The sequence below is a fragment of the Triturus cristatus genome, chromosome 4_2 (assembly GCF_964204655.1).
Source record: "Triturus cristatus chromosome 4_2, aTriCri1.1, whole genome shotgun sequence".
Classification (NCBI taxonomy): domain Eukaryota; kingdom Metazoa; phylum Chordata; class Amphibia; order Caudata; family Salamandridae; genus Triturus; species Triturus cristatus.
The window spans coordinates 177,225,497-177,247,001 of NC_140586.1; the positions used below are offsets into that span (position 1 = coordinate 177,225,497).

General features: G+C 45.3%; 1 protein-coding gene across 1 annotated transcript in view; it reads left to right on the plus strand.

The window, feature by feature from the left end:
* LOC146833299 (extracellular calcium-sensing receptor-like) overlaps window positions 1-21,505 on the plus strand; it is a 362,453-nt gene that overhangs the window by 228,691 nt on the left and 112,257 nt on the right. Inside the window, exon 6 of the mRNA XM_085600062.1 lies at window positions 11,035-11,856. Coding sequence (XP_085456188.1) covers window positions 11,035-11,856 — 822 coding nt within the window. The remainder of the gene's footprint in view (window positions 1-11,034; window positions 11,857-21,505) is intronic.

The window sequence follows — 21,505 nt, forward strand, 5'->3', positions numbered from 1 at the left end:
TGTGAGTCTTTTTAATATTTATTCCACACATTGTAATGTGTTCATTAGATATGATTCTTGTAATAGATTTTGAAATATGTTGAGAATGTAAGCTTGTCTCTGTGCTGGCCACCTCGTTGTTAGCGTATCACCCGGGCATACATAGATTTCAGGTTTTTTTTATTATGAGGAGAATAGTTGTTTATTCATTGCAAGATGGCGCTCAGGGGTCTAGAAGACAAGGTAATTCCTATAGACATTCCTTTGTTATGGAGTGGATAGAGAGTGAGTTTCTCTTCTATTTTGGCATGCAGGGAGCCTGTCTGTTGTGCCTACGTAGTATTAGTGCATACGTGTAGTCCGTCGTCTATGTTTATATTCCCGTCATATCACATGACACACCGATGCGCGTCTTTGAACTTAAACGCGCAGGTTGAATAACGCCGAACGCCGAATGAAGCGAAAGTAGGACGAAAGCCCAGACACGACCCGAGGTATGTCTTGAGTAGGTTATTCCTTGCGTTAGGCAGACGGATTTGTGGGGGAGATATGAGTTTTTTATAGATATATCCCCTTTTACCTCCTTAGGACTTATTGTGCTTCAAAAAGAAAGGGAGCTACTTTAAATTATTGCCATTGGTTTGTGATTTGAAAATGTACATCAAAGGTAAGCCACAGTTGAATGGCCCTTTTTCTTGCTTTGGGTTATGAGTTTGATATAGTCCTTGTTTCTCTAATACAATATTCCGACTGTTACAGTGACTGATTTACTTTGTGGTCCTTACTGCTTGACGATTGGATTAAAAATTGAAATGTAAGTGTGTCCCCTGAGATTCGTAGGTGCGCACCATAGTGGGAAGAGAATGGCGTAGTGGTCTTTTGCCTCTTCTTTCCCTTTCTTTCGTCCTTTCCCTGCACAGTGGGGTTTGCGCATTGGAAATTGGTCCAGGCTTTTATTTACACATATTCGGTTCTTTGCAGACTACTTGCTGTTATTGATAGTGACATTTACTGTTGGAGTAGCCCTTTTTTTACTTTGGTGACGGTCTTTCTGGTGATACGCTCGATGGTGGTGGTTCACACAGAAATTAAGATAGGCTTTATCTATGGATAGGTATTACAGATCCCCGCAGTTCTCCTAGGTCTAGATGCCCAGAAGGTGTTTGATCAGGTGGACTGCTCCTTTCTCTTCCAGGTCCTCCAACGGTTTGGATTCTGTTACACCTTCATTAACATGATACAAGCTAACTTCACAGCCCCGAGTGCCATGGTCTTGGTTAACGGGGTGGCATCAGACATTTGTTTGCTGGGGAGAGGAATGAGGCAGGGTTACCCATGTTCCCGCTCCTCTTTGTGCTCAGCATTGAACCACTGGCAGCAACTATTTGGGAGTCGCCATATATTATAGGGGTGCCCTTAAGATCAGAAGAACGCAAGATATCCCTGTTCACCGACGACATCTTGTTGACATTGTCGGGCACCCCACACTCCCTGACTGTAATACAAGATTGATTAATCTCCCCACATCCTTCCTCCTAAATTTAACATTGCCAGAAACTGAAATGAGAAACCTGGAAGCAACCACCCCATTTCAGCGGGCCAAGAAAGATTTGACCTATCTAGGGATTCAATTAACCCCGAAAATATCAGACCTGTTCGCTGCCAATTATCCTCCACTTCTCACCCAACTGTAGGCTTATCTCAAACGCTGGTCACCTCTTTACTTATCATGGATCGGCAGACTTCATGCCATTAGGATGGTGGTTCTGCGAAAATTTCTGCATTTGTTTGAGCCTTCCCATCAGCCTTGAGAAACACTTCTTGCACAGAGCACACATACAGCTTAAAAAAATCGTCTAGCAAAACAAGATCGAAACTACTGTTCCATCTCCTCAGAAAACCCGCAAACGAAGGGGGCCTAGTGATGCCTGATCTGACACTCTATTACAAAGCAGCACAACTCCGGGTCATAGTCGAGTGGTCCCATTGAGAATCGTACAAATATCGGCTACATATGGACCGAGCAATAGCTGGCCGGGTGATCTGGGACCTTCTCTGGAAACCAAAAGCGAATCGCCCAGCCAATGCGTACATTAGCACTCCTACCAAAACGACTCTGCACACATGGGACGTCGTGCTGTGACAGACTGACTGGACGAAGTTTCCGTCCCCATATACCCCTATACATTACAATCCAGCTTTCCCACCTGCACTGGAGCCAGGACCCTTCGATGCATGGAGGGAGGGGGGATGCCTGGCGCTTACACATCTATTCCATAACTGGAATGTCCTAACATTTGAAAACAGTCGGAGCAAATTTAATCTGCCTAAATCAGAATACTTTCACTATCTCCACTTACGCCACTGGGCCATGCAATCTGAGATTAGAGAAGGAGCAACGAGGGAATTCACACCACTAGACCGATGTCTAAAGGGAGCGGACACAATGAAAGGGGCCATCTCTTTCCTTTACGCACTATTATTACACACCCTGCCATCCCCCTGTCCCCGTTATCTTTAATTTTGGGAAAGCACACTTGGCCAGGATATCACTGACACTCAATGGAAGGCATTATGGAAGGACATACGGCGTCACAATCACTCACTGACACAATGAGAGGCCCATTATAAAGTACTCTATGACTGGTACCTTTACCCCACCAAACTTAAGAAGATTTTCCCCAATACATCAGATCTATGCTGGAGGGGCTGCGGCCTGCTAGGTTATTTTCGGCACATATGGTGGGATTGCCCAATCATTCGGCCTTTCTGGAAGGAAATTCTAGCCTGTATCAAAGACATGCTAGGATACATCATTCTGGTCTCTCCTGAATTCGTTCTTCTGGAACTTAGGGACCGGGGGCTGAAGTACCAAATTATGGCAGACCAAGCCAGCATGTGGCTTTGTCTAGGGGAAGCCAAAACGGCCTTGGCCACAGCTTGGAAGAAGGAGGCTCCGGCCATGACGCACTGGCAAGCACGCCTATGGAGAGCAATAACCATGGAAAGACTGAGTGATATACACAGAGATGCTTTTAAAAATTTTGAATACACTTGGGGGCCCTTAGTGAAGTATCTGTCCACAGGTCTACCAAAGACTACATGCTCCCCAAGAGTTTGAGCACCATATCCGTTTCAACTCTAACCAACGTTCTGTCACATACCAGAGCTCCTTAGGGTCCTTACTCCACCCTTTCTAGTCACCCATGGGTTACACAACCCCATTTTTTTTTCTTTTATTAATTTTCTTCTTCTTTTGTGTTCTGTTCACACACAGATGAGTTCATCCCCAGAATCCCTTATACGCTCACTGTAAGTGACTGCCGATGAGTCACTTGTACAAAGGGACGAGGTTTTGGGGAGGGCGGAGGGCTAGGGGTACAAGGGTGGGGTTACTCTAAGCAGAATTTGTTACTTACAGTGCATTGATTATGCATATATGACTCCTTGAGGCCAATGTGACCTGTAACAACCGCAATACTCTGTACACAGCAATAGCGTTGCATTGGCTTCTATACGGGTTGAACGAATATATGTATTACCAAATGCCATGATAGCCCTTCTGTAAAACTCAATAAAACCATGTTTGAGAGCTGTATTCTTGGAGTCAGGGGCACAAAGGCCCTGTTCTCCCTAGGAAGTTGGGGGTGTTGGAAGTTATGCTCATCCCTTCCATCTGCTTCCCTATCTAAGATGTGTTCACCTAGCTCAGATGGATGGTCCTTAGCATATCCTGCCAACAGCTCCTGGAACTTTTGTTTGAAGAGATGGGACCCTATGTTAATGTTCTTAAGTTTACATAGAGACCTTAACGCCCTAAATTCGAAGTGGAGATAAGAGGTGAGGTCTAGCTCTTCAACCTGGTTCTCTATGTCATTGTTGATATTTTCACTAATAGTTGGGTTCTTGATAAAATAAATTCTTACAAAAAAAAATTCGAACCCTCTTACCATTAACTATAGTGAGCTTTTATTTTTCTAGAATGCTAAATAGACTTAACCAAGGCCCTAACAAGACTTTTAATAATTTGGAAAAATTTGTCAATTCAAAAATCAGATTTCTAAAGATGATTTAAGAGTTCTGTCGAGTGATCAGGCGTGGAGCAAGTTGGTCCAACAAATGTAAAGTTGTATATCCCACCGCTGATCCACAAATGTAGGTTGCCTGCTCTGTGTATGCTATACCAAAGGGAGGTATAGTGTGTACAGAGTCCAGTGAGCATCCAAAGGTAGGCAGAGGTTAAAGACAATACCTTACTCTCTATTTTGTGGTAGTGTGGTCGATCAGTAAGGCCTTATCAGAAGGTAGTGCTAAGTGTTTATTGTACAACCAGGCAAGAGAGGATTTCACACACTCAAAGATTGAACTCTGACTAAGTGGTTTGTATGGAAATATTATTTAGTTGTATTTATTTTTCTAGAACAACGCCAGCCCTGGTGCAGGTCAGTATAAAAATACTTTGTAAACATATACAATTGAAATGCAGTTTGAATGCAGTGAATTTTTTACAGTCAAAGTACTTTGGATGTGCAGAAAGTCAAAATTACTTTGAAATTGCAGACAGTCAAAATCACTTTGCAATTACTTTTCTCCCACAGCCAGGTATCTCTAGATACAAGGCTGGTACATTTCTTGAGAGGGAAAAAAATGAGTTCATGCGTTTTGTAAACTTAATACAGGGCTACAATATTTCTCATGAACCACATTTCGGCCCGAAAAGGCAGAACTGAGTTTACTGGTCCATGGGTAGGATTCAGGCAAATTGGCTCTCGAGTCGCACTGTCAGCGACACAGAGGTGGCTAGGTGCAGAGTGCAGGGACCACTCGTTAGCCAACGAGCTAAGCACAGTCAGAGGCTTGGGAACTGCTTCAGGCAGGATTCCAGATTGGGGAGCAACAGGTTCTGGGATCGAGGTCAGCACTAAAGGTCCAATGGCCAACACAAGAACTACACCACCAGCGGCCCCAGGGTGGCCGGGTGTAGGATGTGGTCTTGGCTGAGACTGCAAATTCGGTCGTGGTTCCTTCCGAGTCAGTCACCATTGTTGAGGTGAATGGGGCTTGGGAGTCATCATTCTGTAGCGCATCATTTGGTGACTGAGTTGGTCTGACAGTCGCGGTTGCTCCCACTGGACCGTTTATGTTACAGAATTGGTTCGGGGGTCGCCTTTGGTCGCGTTTGAGGGGACTTTTCAGTTACTGGCTGCAGGTTTGTTTCTAGGAACTTATTGAGGTTCAGTGGGGCCTCGGATCCAGGCTAGGATCACTGGGGGGACCTTCTAAGGGTATTGGGTCACTCAGGCTCAGGGGGCTAGGAGCGGAGTGGTGCGTACTCATGGAGTCGGTCAGAGTCGATTACTTTTGAGCAAGTCCAGTGCTCACGGGAGACAAAGTCTTTAGTTTGCGAAGGCAGGGCAGGTCATCCGGGTTCTTGGAGGCTGCTAGCTGCAGGACACACCAGGATTTCGCTGTAGTTGGTCAAGGTCGGGACAGGCCGGTAGGACTGGGGCCAAGTCAGTTGTTGTCTTCCTCTTCTTCGAACATTCTTCTTTCTTATGATCTGCTTGTCTGAGGAAGAAAGGTTCAGGGCTGTCCCTAAATACTAGGAGACCCCCTAATGTTTCACCCTCCAGGTGGGAGGGAGGCAGAAGCAGCACTTAGGTTGACTGGGCACCCCAATCTTCAAGCTGGTGGAGACTGAGAGTTGTGCTTCACCTCGTCTCCACCACCTGAGGGGTGGGGTTGGCAAAGTGGGTACACCTCTCCTCCTCAGTTGGTTTTCCCACCAATTCTCCAGCCCAAAGTGGGGGTCAGAACCGATGGGGGCCAGTTGCTGGGAGCAGTAAATGTCTGGGGTAGCTCACAAAGGCGGCAAGCCATTAAAGCTTCCCCTTTCATGGATCCTGACCATCCTGGAGGAGGAGGCTTGGCACTTTATCCCAGGATGTGCTTTATTTCAGGACCCAGAGAGAGGCAGGCTCTCGACCCAGGGGTCCAGAAACATGTCTGGTGGTAGCAGCTGGCAAGCAGCCACTCAGCCACGACACTAGATTTAGGTCGTTTTTCAGAGGGCATCTCTAAGATGCCCTCTGTGTGCATTTTTCATTAAATCCCACACTGACATCAGTGTGGGTTTAATGAGCTGAGAAGTTTCATACCAAATGTCCCAGTTTTCAGTAAAGCCATTATGGTGCTGTGGAGTTTGTAATGACAAACTCCTAGCACCATATACTCTTTATTGCATTACTGCACTTACAATGTCTAAGAATTGACTTGGACAGTGTAGGGGTATAGGGCTCATGGTCCGGTACCCTCACCACTGGATAGTGGACCCAGCTAGAGGGGTGGCTTACTTATGCCAGGGCATTAGATTGTAGGCATATGACACAGGGATGTGTGCCATGTCAACTCTTCACTTTGTTCTGCACCAAAACACACAGCCTGCAATGCAGTGTGTGTTTTTAAATGTACAGGGCCTCTAAGGGTGGCACAATAATTGCTGCAGCCCTTAGAGGCTTTGCCTGGTCACAGTGCCCTTAGTACCTAGGGTCCCTTTTACAAGGCACTTACTGGTGGCCAGAGAGTGTCCAAGTTGGTTTTGCAACAGTACAGTTTAGGGAAAGAACATATGCCCTGGGTACCTGGTTGGCAGGAACACAGGTCACACTCAGTCAAAGTACATCAACAGTTTGGCAAAAAGTGGGGGCAACCATACAAAAAAGGTACCTTCTTACAACACTTTAGCGTAGGGTCATGTAGTTTAAGTGTCTTAGCACTTGTCAACTGAGTTAATCTGCTCCAAACTTGCCATGCAACTTCAATCCCAACAAAATTCAACACCTTTCCGTAGTAATTGTTCTAACCTTCAATGCAAAATCTTGGATGCAGCGTAAGTAAAGCTCACACAAACCCAGTAAAGACTTAACACCCGCTGTCAGTCGGTGGTGGTGCATGCATTATTGCATTAACCAATCCAGATGTTGAACTAATGTCAAAGCTAGACATCATATGGCCTAAGTACTCCACATTTTCTTTTAGAAATTCAAATACATTTTTCTCTTTTCACTACCATTCCCTGTTGCTCGAACACCCTAAGGACTTGTTTTAGTGTGTCATTGTGCACTCGACGGTCATTTTGAAAAAGAAGAACATCCTGGAAGGTGGCTACATTTGGAATTCCGTTGCGAAGCACTACCTTTGCTCTTGGGAACACAGAAGCCACTGATGCCAGACCAAATGGCGTACAACAGTACTGGAAAATACCCCATGGGGAATCAAATGCTCTGGGGTGGCAAGATTCAGGATCTAACTTGATCTGGTGGTATGCTAAGTCTAAATCTAGTTTGGTAAAAAAAAGTTAGCTCCAGCAACTAAAGCCAACATCTTGTTGGTCTTAGGAAGGGGATGAGAGCTGACCCATATCTCTTTATTAAGACCACAAAGGTCTACACATACTTTCAACCCCACATTCTTCTTGCGTGCAATGACCAATGAGGATAGCCACAGCGATGACTCCACCTGTTCTATTGTCCCTCTCTTAGCCAAAGTTTCCAATACCTCTTCAAGATTGTCTCTTACACTAAAAGGTACACCCCTCAATTTGTGTTTTACAGGAATCGCTCCATCCCTTTGTTTTGATTCTGTGCTTGAAATCTTTGATCTTTCCAAGTTCCCCCAAAAAAGCCCTGGGATAAGGATTAAGCATCTCTTCAATTATACAGATGTCTGTTATGCGCCTCAGACCATCCAACTCCTTCAACTTACATCCGGCATTCTTTAGGACTTTGACTCTACATCAATGTTCTATTGACAGTGTCACAAGCTGGTGTGGAGTCAGGAATACTACACTGTAATGCAAGAAAACCTTTAAGAATACTTTATTAGTCTCCTCACTTCACAGAAATGTTAAATCTCATAGTGAGTACAAAAAACAGGGCAAGCATGCATCCAATACAGTATACAGTAAAATAAAAAGAGTGTGCATCACCATTACATTTGTTTGACTACCCTTTTTCTTTGCCCCTGATTAACATAAGTTTTCAGTCTTTGACCTCGAGTAGCACCAGAGGATTACAAAAGCTCCCAGATGTTTGGGAGCCTGCCAGGAACCACAATACCTGCGAAGATGAAACCATATTGTGTGATTTTTGTAAAATAACTTTTTGATTGATTTTTATAACATAGTCATGCATCAACAGTTCAAGGCCACAGAGACTCAAGTGACAGATACAATTAAGGTTGTAATACGTAATAACATATCCCATATTACCTCAAACAGACAATAAATGGCATTTCATTGTTCATATTTGGGTGGCGTCATATCTGTGAATCATATGCCAGGCTAGCTGATCTTAGAGTGTTATGGGCACAGCCTCTCCATTTGTATTTTCCCTTTTCAGTATTGCAACAAAACAAAAATTCATACCTCTGCATCATACTGTCAGCAAGGGAGGGTCGCATAACCTCCAGTTTAGGGCAATATTAGGTTTGACTACAATGTACCCTAGGCCTGCTAGCGTTCTGTGGTGAGTATTATCTGCCCATCCATCCATTATCCCCAGAAGTGCCACTTGGGATTTTAGTCAGCCATGGTATGCAGTACTTGTTTGGTCTGTGCGTGGATTGAGGTCCAATAAGTTCTTATAATGGGACAGGTCCACACAATATGATAAAGGGACCACTCGGGGTCACCACAGTGTGTGCAGCAAGGTGACTTTACACACCCCAGCCCCCAGAACCTGTCCGGGATATAATATATTTGATGGAAATATGAAATTCCAGGGTACGTGCTGCCATATTTGCATCACATCAATCCTCGTCATCAAACTCATTTGGGTCAGTTGTCCAGCTTTCTCTGAGCTTTAAGAGGGGTCTATATGGTATGTGATCCCTTGGTGTCCCAGTGGACCCACTGTCAGTTTGGTCTCCAGTAGGTTGTATTCTGGGTTGTATTCTGGGTAAGTAGTTCGTAGTATGTTTCAAGGGTGTGTTGCAATTTTCGATACTTGAAGACTTGTGAAGGTTGCATTCGGTTTTGAATTGGTCAAAGGAAACAATATGGTCTGTATCCCAAAAGTTGCCAATTGTTGAGATCCCTATCTGGTCCCCTCCCTGATAGCTTCCAAACAATCTACCTGTCCTAGTCACATCCCCTCCCATAAAGGAGTCTGTGCTGTCGGCGTCCTCGAGCATATGTGCAGACACCACCCTCTAACACAGGAAGGGGATTCTAGCGATCTGTGGAAGGTATGCTGGGGCACTTTCTATAGAGTAGCTTGTGGACACCCCAGTCCTCAAGCATATGTAGTTCAAGGCACCATGAAGAGTCCTGGCAGTGTCCAAATAGCCAGTTGTTAATAGGTATAATTTATGCTCCCCAATAATAAGAGCGGAGTTCAGGAGCGCCTAGGCCAACCTCATAATGGGATGCAGTATATTTAGCATTGGAGGCTCTGGGTGACCTAGCTGCCCAATAAAACCTGGTGGTCATGGATTTTAGGTTTGAGAAAAAGGAAGTGGAGGTGTGAATGGGTAATTCAGTAGCACATCTAAGAATCTTGGAAGATTTAGCATCTTATATAAGGCAATTTAACCCGATAAGTTCAGTAAACGGGTTAACCAGGCATTGAGAGCCATGTGGGTTTGTGCCAGGATTCAGGTCTAATGCAGTCTGTGGATCAAAAGCGAAATGAATGCCACAATATTTGAAGGGGCTGCGACGGAGGGGGCGGCTGGTCAGGTGTACACATTGTGATTTATCCCAATTAATTCACAATCAGCTGCATTTCTGAGGATCTCTAGCATTCTAACAATGGTAGGATTGATTGTATAGTATGTGTGATTTTATAATTGATAATTTAAAAAGTACTAAACAAAACAACTATGGGATACCCGTTGCCTCGATTTCACTGCACGGATTGCTCAAACGTCTTCAAAATGGGAGAGAAGCCATGAACCTCTCAGATTGGAGCTTAGCATAAAAGTGTCCTTGAATGTATGAATCCGAATTCCACTAGTGGATAGCGATCCCTAAAGGTGGTTGCAGAATTTGGCTTGCGGGCCCTCACATTAACATGTACCCATACACTACGCTCAGTGTTTATCACTTGCAAATGCACTTGTACCCACTCACAGTTTAACAAACACTGACCCTCAAAACTACTGGTGCACAAGGGCTTGGATTTGAACTCCTGGGGTGCAGGTGTTCTGCTTTAATGGGGTAGAATTTCCAGTTGCAACAGGGCCTCCAGGCCCTGGTGCAGCTCCACTTTCTCCACCATTGATGGAGCCACCACTGGCTTACTCCCACTACCTTTCACAATCAACACCTTCACTCATTCTAACTCACACTGCTTTACTCACTCCTACACACCCTTGCTTTTACTTATTCATAATCTCACTCACTCATTGATTCTCACTCTCATTGAGATTATCAAGCAAACTAAACTAACAGACTCTCACTCAATCTCATTCTCTCTCAGTCTCACAGATGCACAGAGAAACAACCAGGATTATTTTTACTTTCCTTTCTTCATTTTTTGCCAACTAAGAGGCTCCATGGCAGCAGTAGAGCAGTAATCCAGCACTCTACATTCGAACCAGCAAGCCATGATTTATAATGAGGAGTCCGATAGAGCAGCAGGGCCTGGTTTAAGAGGAAGAACCACCTCATGCTGTCTTCCAGCTTCTTGATAAGACTTGAAGTATAGCCCTATCAGAAGCTGGGACAGTGGTAGAGATCCTATCCCTGATGCCATGTGTGGCTCCTCATTGGCCTCAGGGATGCACTAATGTGTGCACTGAAAGCCCAGTTTTAGCAGATATGCTGTGCTGCATGAGGCATGTGTAGTATGTTGGTTGAAAAAACATCATGCTTGTGTTACTACGCCCCTCACATGTGCAATCCAGACATACATCTACAGAATGCTGTTTTTTTAAACAACACTCTTTAGCAGGATCATTGCTTGAATGCTGCTCATGAAATCAGAGTTTTTATGTGTTGATATTTTTGGCATCTTAAGATTTTTCTTAGCAATATCCTTTTTCAATTTTCAGATAAGTTTTGGTTCCCTGGAGCCGGTTCTTGCAGACAGGCATCAGTTCCCTTCGTTTCTGAGGACGGTGCCAAGTGAGAAGATCCAGGACGTGGCTTTATCCCATCTCTTACGGCTCCTGCATCTAACCTGGGTGGGTATCCTTGCCAGAGATGATGACTTGGGGGAAATGGCTGGCCAGCATCTCAAGGAGCAGATAATAAGCAGTGGTGGATGCGTGGCCTTCCTGGAGAAAGTTCATTTTCGCTACTCAATGGGGAAGATCAGAAGGATTCAAGAAGTGATTAGAGACTCTACTGCTACTGCCATTGTGGTGTACTGTGAGGAGATGCACTTGAAACCAGTTCTGGAAGCCATGTCTGTGCATGGCTCAGGAGGCAAGATCTGGATCCTCTCCCTTAGTTTTATATTTACCTCAGAACTGTTCTCAGAGGAGGCATGGCAGTTGCTCAACAGCTCTATTGGGTTGATTCTGCATAGAGGAGAAATGCCTGGCTTCATCTATTTCATCAACTCCTTAAATACGTCTAATTATGCACAGGACAGAATTGTGCAAGCATTCTGGGAAGAGTCATTCAAATGTCAGTGGCCAAGCAATAATAGCTTGCTGAATCAGCACAGGATCTGTACAGGGCAGGAAGAGCTGGGCCCACTGGCTGCCAAAATCTTTGAACTGGAGGATCTGAGTTACACGTTCCAGACTTACCTTGCAGTCTACTCTTTTGCCCATGCCCTTCATGATCTCATCGCATGCAGGAACCCCAGGGATATTTTGGTCCCTGGCCACTGTGTGCCAGATCTTCATGACATCCGGCCTTGGCAGGTAGGAGGTCAGCTGAATGGCCACTATGAGCCCTGAGCACTGTGGGATAGCAATTCATGTGTGAACTACTTCTATGGAAGACTTTTGTTTACCTGAAGCCATAAACTTCCTCAAACTACACCACTTTCAGTATAGCTCTCTGTCTTTTCTCCTGTCTGCCTATTTATGCTGTTTTACTATACTGTCAGCAATGACAGACTATTCTCTCTGACTTCCTGATTCTTTGAGAGAGGACCAATTGCAGTTTCATAAATATATATATATATATATATATATATATTTACTGAAAAAAATCGAAAAATTCACTGTGGCCATTTTAAATTGGGAGATTAACTCCCCCCTGAATCCTGAGGGTCCCTAGGGTCCAACTAGCCCACTAGGTACCTCCAGTAAACGCCACAGTGCTGCGTGGCAGGGATATGTAAAAAGGGGCATGGCCTGGACCACCTCTCTGCAACGCAGCGGTGCTTACTGGAAGCACTTGGTGGGCTAGTTGGCCCCCAGGGGCCCTCAGGATTGAAGAGGAAGTATTTCCCCAACTTAAAACGTGCCACAGGGTGTTTTTGCACACGTCACCTTAGGCCCCGTCCCCTCACCACTGTGTAAACACGCCCTGTGGCCGTTTTAAGTTGGGAGATTGAGTCCCCTTGAATCCTGAGGGTCCCTAGGGTCCAACTAGCCCACTAGGTACCTCCAGTAAGCACCACAGAGCTGTGTTGCAGAGAGGTGTAAAAAGAGGCGTGGCCTCTGAACACATCTCTGCAATGCAGCTCCCTGGCGCATACTGGAGGTATCTGGTGGGCTAGTTGGCCCTCTGGGACCCTCAGTATTGAAGGGGAATTCATTCCCCAACTTACAACTCGCCAGGGGGCGCGTTTGCACAATGGTGAAGGAAGGGGGCGGGGCCTGAGGTAACATGTGTGCAAACATGCCCTGTGGCGCTTTTTAAGTTGGGGAATTAACTCCTCTTCAATACTGAGGGTCCCTGGGGGCCAGCTAGCCCACCAGGTACCTTCAGTATGCGCCAGGGAGCTGCGTTTCAGAGAGGTGTTCAGAGGCAACGCCCCTTTATACAACATTCTGCAACGCAGCTCCGTGGCGCTTACTGGAGGTACCTTGTGGGCTAGTAGGCCCCCAGGGGACCTCAGGATGGAAGAGGAATTAATTCCCCAACTTAAAACACCACAGGGCGTGTTTGCACACATGTCACTTCAGGCCCCGCCCCCTCCTTTCACCACTGTGCAAACGCACCCCGTGGCGTGTTTTAAGTTGGGGGATTAACTTCCCTTGAATCCTGAGGGTCCCTGGGGTGCTACTAGCCCACCAGGTACCTCCATTAGGTGCCACAGAGCGGCGTTGCAGAGAGGTGTAAAAAGGGGCGTGGCCTCTGAACACCTCTCTGCAACGCAACTCCCTGGCGCATACTGGAGGTACATGGTGTGCTAGTTGGCCCCCAGGGACCCCCAGTATTCAAGGAGAATTAGTTCCCCATCTGCAAACGCCCCAGGGGGCACATTTGCAGAGTGCTGCAGGGAGGGGGCGGGGCCTCCGGCACGATGCCAGTCTTTTTTATTTTTTTTATTTTTAAGAAGGGGGGCTGTGTGGCCCCCCTTATTTTCCTATTCTATTGGCCCTAGGGACCCCATCCCCCAGGGCCTGACCCCTATTTTATTATTTTTATAAAAAAATTGGAAGGGGGCCGCCCTCCCGAGGCCATAATCAGGCCCGGGGACCCCATCCCCCGGGGCAGGGCCAGTTTTAAAAAAAAAATTATTGGTGGTGGTCCCCGGGGCTTGGGGGTCCGTCACGCACCCCCCCTATTTTAATAATTATAGCTCTGGGGAGGTGGCGGTCTCTTGGGCGTGTGGGGGGCCTCGAGCCCCCCACACAGGAATAATTTTAAAAAATAAGAGCCCCGTGGGGTGGCAGTCCCTGGGGCTGCGGGGGGCCATGTGCCCCCACGAAATCTTTCTGCAAAGCACTTGGGGTGGTGGTCCCTGGGGCAGGGTGGGTGTGATTGGGGCCCCCCACACTTTTTTGTGCCCCCGGGACCTGGCCCACCCTGGGGCTTTATTTAAACGAAATGCGGCAGCCCGCACTTCGTTTTTTAAATTTTCTTGGCCGGATCCGCTGATCCTCCGTGCATCCGGCAATTTAATTCCATTCCACAGTTCGGGCTGTAGCTGTGTCTAAAATTTCCTATGGGAAATAACATAGGGAAAACGTGTTTTGGAACCCCCCTTTTTTCTCGACCCGCTTGACGAATCACTCCCAAACTTTCAGGATAGGAGCTGACCGGAACGGGCCGTTAGTTTTTTAACTTTTGCGAAGATTCGTCAACCGGCGCCTAAGTTATTGGGAATAGAATGTTACGATTTTCCTATGGATAATAGGTCCTAACTATAACTACCTACTGGCGACCGCCAGTAGGATATAGATATATATATATATATATTCACTGAAAAAACCATAGCTTTCACACATGTTATAGTTAGCTGGACATTTTACTGATAAAAAACCAATGAAATTCCACCGTTATTGTTACTGCAGGCAACTATAACTCACGCGACCGCAATCCTCTGCTGATGACATATGTGTCTTTATGGAAAAAAAATAATTGTAATATATGTATAGCTAAAATTTAATGGAAGAAGACATGGGTAAATAAGTGTCTAAATACAGTATTAGCATCAGCAGAGGATTGCGGTCGCGTGAGTTATAGTTGTCTGCAGTAACTATAACGGTGGAATTTCATTGGTTTTTTATCAGTAAAATGTCCAGCTAACTATAACATGTGTGAAACCTATGGTTTTTTCAGTGAATATATATATATATACATATATATATATATATATATATATATATATATATATATATATATATATATATTCACTGAAAAAACCATAGGTTTCACACACGTTATAGTTAGGAATTAGCATTTAAAAAACCTTGCAAATTCACTGAATAAACCATAGGTTTCACACATGTTATAGTTAGCTGGACATTTTACTGATAAAAAACCAATGAAATTCCCCCGTTATAGTTACTGTAGGCAACTATAACTCACGCAACCGTAATCCTCTGCTGATGCTAATACTGTATTTAGACACTTATTTGCCCATGTCTTCTTCCATTAAATTTTAGCTATACATATATTACAAATATTTTTTTTTCATAAAGACACATATGTCATCAGCAGAGGATTACGGTCGCGTGAGTTATAGTTGCCTACAGTAACTATAACGGGGGAATTTCATTGGTTTTTTTATCAGTAAAATGTCCAGCTAACTATAACATGTGTGAAACCTATGGTTTTTTCAGTGAATTTGCAAGGTTTTTTAAATGCTAATTCCTAACTATAACGTGTGTGAAACCTATGGTTTTTTCAGTGAATTTGTACGGTTTTTTAAATGCTAAGTTACTTTACGCCATTTGTGGCGTGCGCGCCCACTTAACGCAGTTCGTTTCGTGCGCGCACGGAGCGCTTCGCGCACCGTGCGCGCACAGTGAGCACGCGGTGCACTTCGCGCACTGCGTGTCCACGTTACGCTAGATGGGCCCTGAACGCACGATGCGCTTCGCGCACCGTGCGCACATGGAGGAAACATATGATGAGCATCGTTGTGACAGGTAAAATATATGTTTTGTAATGTTTACATAAGCCATGCACAACAGGTGCCCTTCGGGCACAAGTTTCACACGGGGTGGGGAGAATGTGGATATTTTTTATTTTTTTTAATATTGGCTACCGTACGCATACGGTAAGCGTAATCGGCGAAATTTTCGAAAAAATTAAAATTGCTTTTTTTCACTTGGGGGATCGTTGGGGACTCCCTCGACATGGCTAGGTGCTTGGGAGCTGTCTAAACAGCCCCTTTACATGTTTTTTCACTTTGTTTTTCAACCCCCTGTCAGAGTGCGAGAGAGAAAATGGCGGCCGCCGCTTCCTGGTTTAGACCGATTCGAATGTTTACTAAGATCTAACCACCAATCAGAATCGCGCACGTCACCGTACGCGTACGGTAAGCGCACCGTAAGCGCACCGTAAGCTGGCTCAGATATATATATTGATTTAAAGGCTATTTTCTCAGAATCTACTGAACAGATTTACACCAAACCTACAAAAGGCACTTCCTTGACCTGGGGACTACCTCTCTGCCAAATTTCATTAAATTCTGTTCAGCCGTTCGGGCTGTAGCCCTGTCTAAAGGTCCTATGGAAAAATGCATGGGAAAAACGCGTTTTGGGACCCCCCTTTTATCTCAGCCCCCGCTTGACGAATCCCCCCGAGACTTTCAGGGTAGGAGCGGAGCGTAGCGCTCCACCTATTTTGAAAAATTCGCGAGGATTCGTCGACCGGCGCCAAAGTTATTCAAAATAGAATGTTGCGGATTTCCTATGGAAACGTGGTCCTAACTATAACTACCTACTGGCGACCGCCAGTAGGTAATATGTGTATATATATATATATATATATATGTATATATACACAAACAAAGTCCTGACCTCCCAATTGCACCAAGGGGAGTTAGAAAACAGGTACGGACCTCAATCCATGCTCGATGCTGCCGTCCAAAAAAGAATACACCAAGCGGTTTCACGGTTCAAATCCTGACATTTATTTCATTTTGCCAGACAAGTGTCCGCCTCAGACGCATTTCGATCGCCTCCGCGATCTTGATCTCATATATATATCCTACTGGCAGTCGCCAGTAGGTAGTTGTAGTTAGGACCTATTTTCCATAGGAAATCCGCAACATTCTATTTGGAATAACGTTGGCGCCGATTGACGAATCTTTGTGAAATTTTCCAAACTTTTGGCCAGCCCCGGTCCGCTCCTATCCTGAAAATATCACGGTGATTCGTCAAGCGGGGGCCGAGAAAAAAGGGGGTCCCAAAACGCGTTTTCCCCATGCATTTTCCCATAGGACCTGTTGGCGCAGCTACAGCCCGAACTGCTGAACGGAATTACACCAAATTTGGCAAAGAGGTAGTCCTCAGTTCAGACTCATGCCTTTTGCTTAAATGGTGTAAACCCGTTCAGTAGTTCCTGAGAAAATTAGAGTTAAATATATAGATATATCTGGGCGGAGCCTAACCACACATCTCATCGTGAGATCTGATTGGCTGTCAGTACTTCATCCAAGAAGTGTTGGCAGCCATCTTGGGACCAATATACATGATAGCACCTCATTAAAAAGCATTACAGTTAATAGAAGGTTTTAAGACTTTAGTTACATTATAAATCATTTGTTGATGGTACCATACTCATTTTAGAAATTGTGATGTGTTCTAAGGTGATTTTACCATGTGAAAAATCCTTCTGCTGTGATATCATGAATCCGGTTTGAGAGAATTATTTTCTCATGCTTTTCCCACAGAGGTTTGGAAGGTGATCTATAAGCTAAACTGAGAGCATATTTTCTGTAAATTCACAATATCTTTCTCAGTCATGTGAGAATGAAGTCTGACATTCTCAGTAAAACATGTACATCCAACAAGGGCAGAGACTGTCAGTTGATTCCTTTGTGTTCTACTGCAGCTTCCCAGAGTGTTCCAAAGAACAACTAGAGCGCTAACAGTCCTACTTATGACAAACGTATTGCACACCTGAAGCCATCTTAATTGGAATAAAGTGGTAATTTAAAAAGGAACAACATGAGGGGGTTCATTTTGCCATAGAAAGTATGATTACTGCTGCAGAAAGAAAAATTAGGGCACATTTTGAGTGACTTCTCAAATCCTCTTCTATTTCATGAAAAAATTCTGACATGCAGACTGAAACATGCACTTTTAATACCAGCAGCAGACTTCCCTGGTGAGCAGTAGCTTTACTACAGTGATCTAATAAGCAACTAGAGTGATAACATTCTGAATTTATGGCAAATGTGTGACACATCTGAATGCCTTCTTGATGGAATCAAAGTAAACAATTGAAAGTATTTCCTACTGAGGAGACTGTAGTAAATGAGGAAATTAGGAAATTTCATAACAAATAAGTCTCCCAAAATGGCCACCAGAGACAGAAGAGCCCAAATGTAGCACAAATATCACCCAGATGTAGCCCACATGTAGCCCAATGACATAAGTGTGCAAAACACTTATTTTTTGTGTATTTGCAGTTTTATATAGTGCAGACTTGTGAGGTATTGGAGTACTTTACATGAGCATTGGTTACATCACACAAGATCAAATTCATTTTGGTTGTAGACATGGGGAGATTAAGTGATTTGACCAGAATCACAGAATGTTAAGCTGAAGCAGAAACTCCAACCTGGTTTCCCAGTTGCAAAGTCTGCAGCTCTGGAAGTAACACCACATCCTCTCCCCTAGGTGCAACATTTAATCAAGTGGACAACTGGATAAAAAAACATAAAGATTACAAATAATTTAAAAGTTATTTGTCGCTATTTGAAAACTCAGAAAATATGTCCTCATTTTAGTTTTTAGAGCACTAACCATAATTTTGATGCAAATAAGACCCTCTGAAATATGTAATTTCTAAAGGAAATGCTCTAGGTATTACAGTTTTGATTACATCAAGATGACGTCAGGCGTTCCACACTTTTGTAATAAATATAGAATGTTAGCAATCTAGTCGTTCATTGGGGTACTGTTGAGAGGCAGAGGCCAGGGGCACGGACTCTGAAAATTGAAGGCATGTAGGAGAGTACAGAGGCAACAATTTGACCACACTGGGCAGGCAGGAAGGGCAGTGGCAGCACAACAGACTATGGAGGGCCGTGGAAAGGGGGGCAGGGGCAACAAACCAACAATACAGGACTGGCAAGAGAGGCTGTGGCAATATAATAGACCATTGTGGGCAGAAGGAAGAGGCAGTGGTAGTAAAAGCATACATGCCACAGACCCGTTTCAGCCAGGAAACGTCCAATGTTTTTAAGCTCAAATGGGCTTTATTTGATCTGTCTCCTGTCTACAATCTCCTCTTTTTCAATGCAACTCAAAGGGGAAAATCAGTACCCTAGTTTTCTTTCAAAATCTCCCTCTTACCAAGTTCAAAATGTTCGCAAGTATGGTACATTGGATCATGGTAGGCAGGAGGAATTGGGGTAGGGACATGTACTCGGATAACAGAGGACAGGAGGGACATGGAGAGGTGCACCAAACTGACCCTACAGGGCAGGCATCAGGGTTTGCAGCAGCACAATACACCACACATGGCATGCGGGACGGGAGTGCAGCACAACAATCCATAGAAAGCAATAGGGAGGGGACAGGACCATGCACATGGACAACAGAGAACAGAGGGGAAAGAGGCAATGGTAGCTAGCTGACCATAATGGATAGACAGGAGAGAAAGCTGCAGCATAACAGACCATAAAGGGCTGGAGGGACGGATCAGGGGCATTATAATGGAACAGACAAGCCAAGAGGGAGGGAATAGGGGTCTGCTCATGGAAACAGAGGGCTGGGGGCAAGGGGGCAGGGCAGGAGCAACAAGATGACCATGGAGGTCAGGCAGGATGGGTACTAGAAACAAGACACACCATGGAGAGCAACAGTGAGACTATGATGGCATACACACAGACCATGGAGGGAAGGTGGGAGGGGGTCAGGAGCAGCTAGCTGACCACACAGGGAAGGTGGGAGGGGCCATGGCAGCACAGAAGACCATGCATGGCAAGCAGAAGGGTTAGTGACAGCACAATGGCTATTATGGGCAAGAAGGAGGGTGCAGGGGCATGCACAAAGTGCCATGGAGGATAGAAGGAAGGGTCAGGACCTGGGCACAGACAAGAGAGTTCAGGGGAAGGTGCCTCACAACAGACCACGTGGCAGGCAGGAGGAGCAGTTGCAGCACAACAGACCACGGAGGGCAGAAGGGTGTGGCAGTAAAATGGACCATGAAGGACAGGAGGAAGGGGACAGGGGCATGGCATGTGGACAGGCAGGGTGGAGGTGGCAGGGTCAGGTTACAGTCATCTGACAATGCTAGGCAGGTGGGAGGGGAGTGGCAGCTCAACAGAACACTCAGAGTAGATAGGAGTGGCAGATCCATGGAACATGGTGGGCAAAAAGGATGGAGCAGGGGCATGCACAAAGACATCGGAGGGCAGGGGGAAGGAGAATAGGGGCAGCAAGCTAAGCACAGAGGCTAAGCAGGAGGTCAATGATGGGCCATAGAATTGGGCAATGGAGGGCAGGAGGAGTGGACTGGTACATCATGCTAAATGGAGGGCATTGGCAGCACATCAGACCATGCATGGCAGGAGGGAGGAGGCTAGTCCATGGATTCAGACAACAGAGGATAGGGAGGAGGTGGATGAGGCAGCAAGCTAACTGTTTAGAGAAGGTGGGCATTAGGAAGTTTATTGTTTTCAAAATGCGTGTCTGTGCGAACTACTTAAAATATGAACAAGTATGCAGCATAATCTCACTATTATTCAGGAAGAAGAGGACGTTTGTGACTGTGACTCCGGGCTCACTTGGCAGAAACACCCCCAGACCCTCCACCACCCATCGCAAAATGTAATGCCCGTGAAAAGGGTAGGTGGACGCAGTGTTATATAGAACATAGTCCTGAGAGCACGATTGAAAATGAAAACTAGATAAAGTATATGGTATAAACTATGCACCAAAAAGTGTGATATAAGATGAACTGGGCGTGAAATATAATATGCAACACATTGTGCGCGATGACAGATTCATTGGAGAGCGCGAGATAGCACAGGCACTAGCACGTGCTATGCAATATGCTCCTTGGAGTGTAATATGCACAGGGCAGTGTTGTGTAACCTAACTAGTCTCTAAAGTTGTAATATAAAATATGTGCTGGGGAGTGTAACGTTGCATATGCATTGTGACAAAGATATGGATCCCAGATTGTAATATGTATGGCATAGCGCTGTGCGTTATACCATCGGCATCGAGGAAGGCACGTTATATGGGGCAATATAACCCGTGCGAAGGCAAGTGTGGCATGACATATTCACGGGGTGGTATTACAGTACACATGGGCTAGAGAGTGCCATAGCATACGCACTAGCTGGTGGAATACAACACAGAGGTGTGTGGCACTCGGCGGGTACTGGTGGGTGTAACACAGCATTGGGCTCAGCCAGGAGCACGCTGTGACTCTCAAGTGAGTTTCATCTCCTTTCCAGAGAGTAAAATAAAAAGTATTACACATCCGGTGGTGGATGTGTGTTTTATTAACCATGAGGGGGGTTTCTTGCATAGTTTGGTCGAATTTTTGTCGAATCCCCTTTGAATGGCTTGGTGTGCGTGTGTATTAAATGTGCCCGTCAATAGCTATCCATGTTTGTATAAATAAACGACAAGGGTGTCTACTTGGAGAGTACCCACAGGCGGGGGCGCCGGGATTAGGCACAGTAGGGCGTCAGACACGTCGGAGCTTCACTAGCGGTGTAAATACATTCCACGTGGATTCATTGTATGCCTAGTCGCCTTTTAATGAATATCACGCAAATCGTCATGGTGATAGGTACATACGGTTTGTCCGGCATGTCCTAGGTGTTTCTATAAATATATATTTTTTAACAATAATAAAAAACAAAGGCCGGCCCCGGGGGATGGGGTCCCCGGGGCCATAAGTGGCCTGAGGAGGGGGGCAGCGCACCCACCCTCAAAGAATAATAATAAAAAAAAAAGGCCATGACCCGGGGGT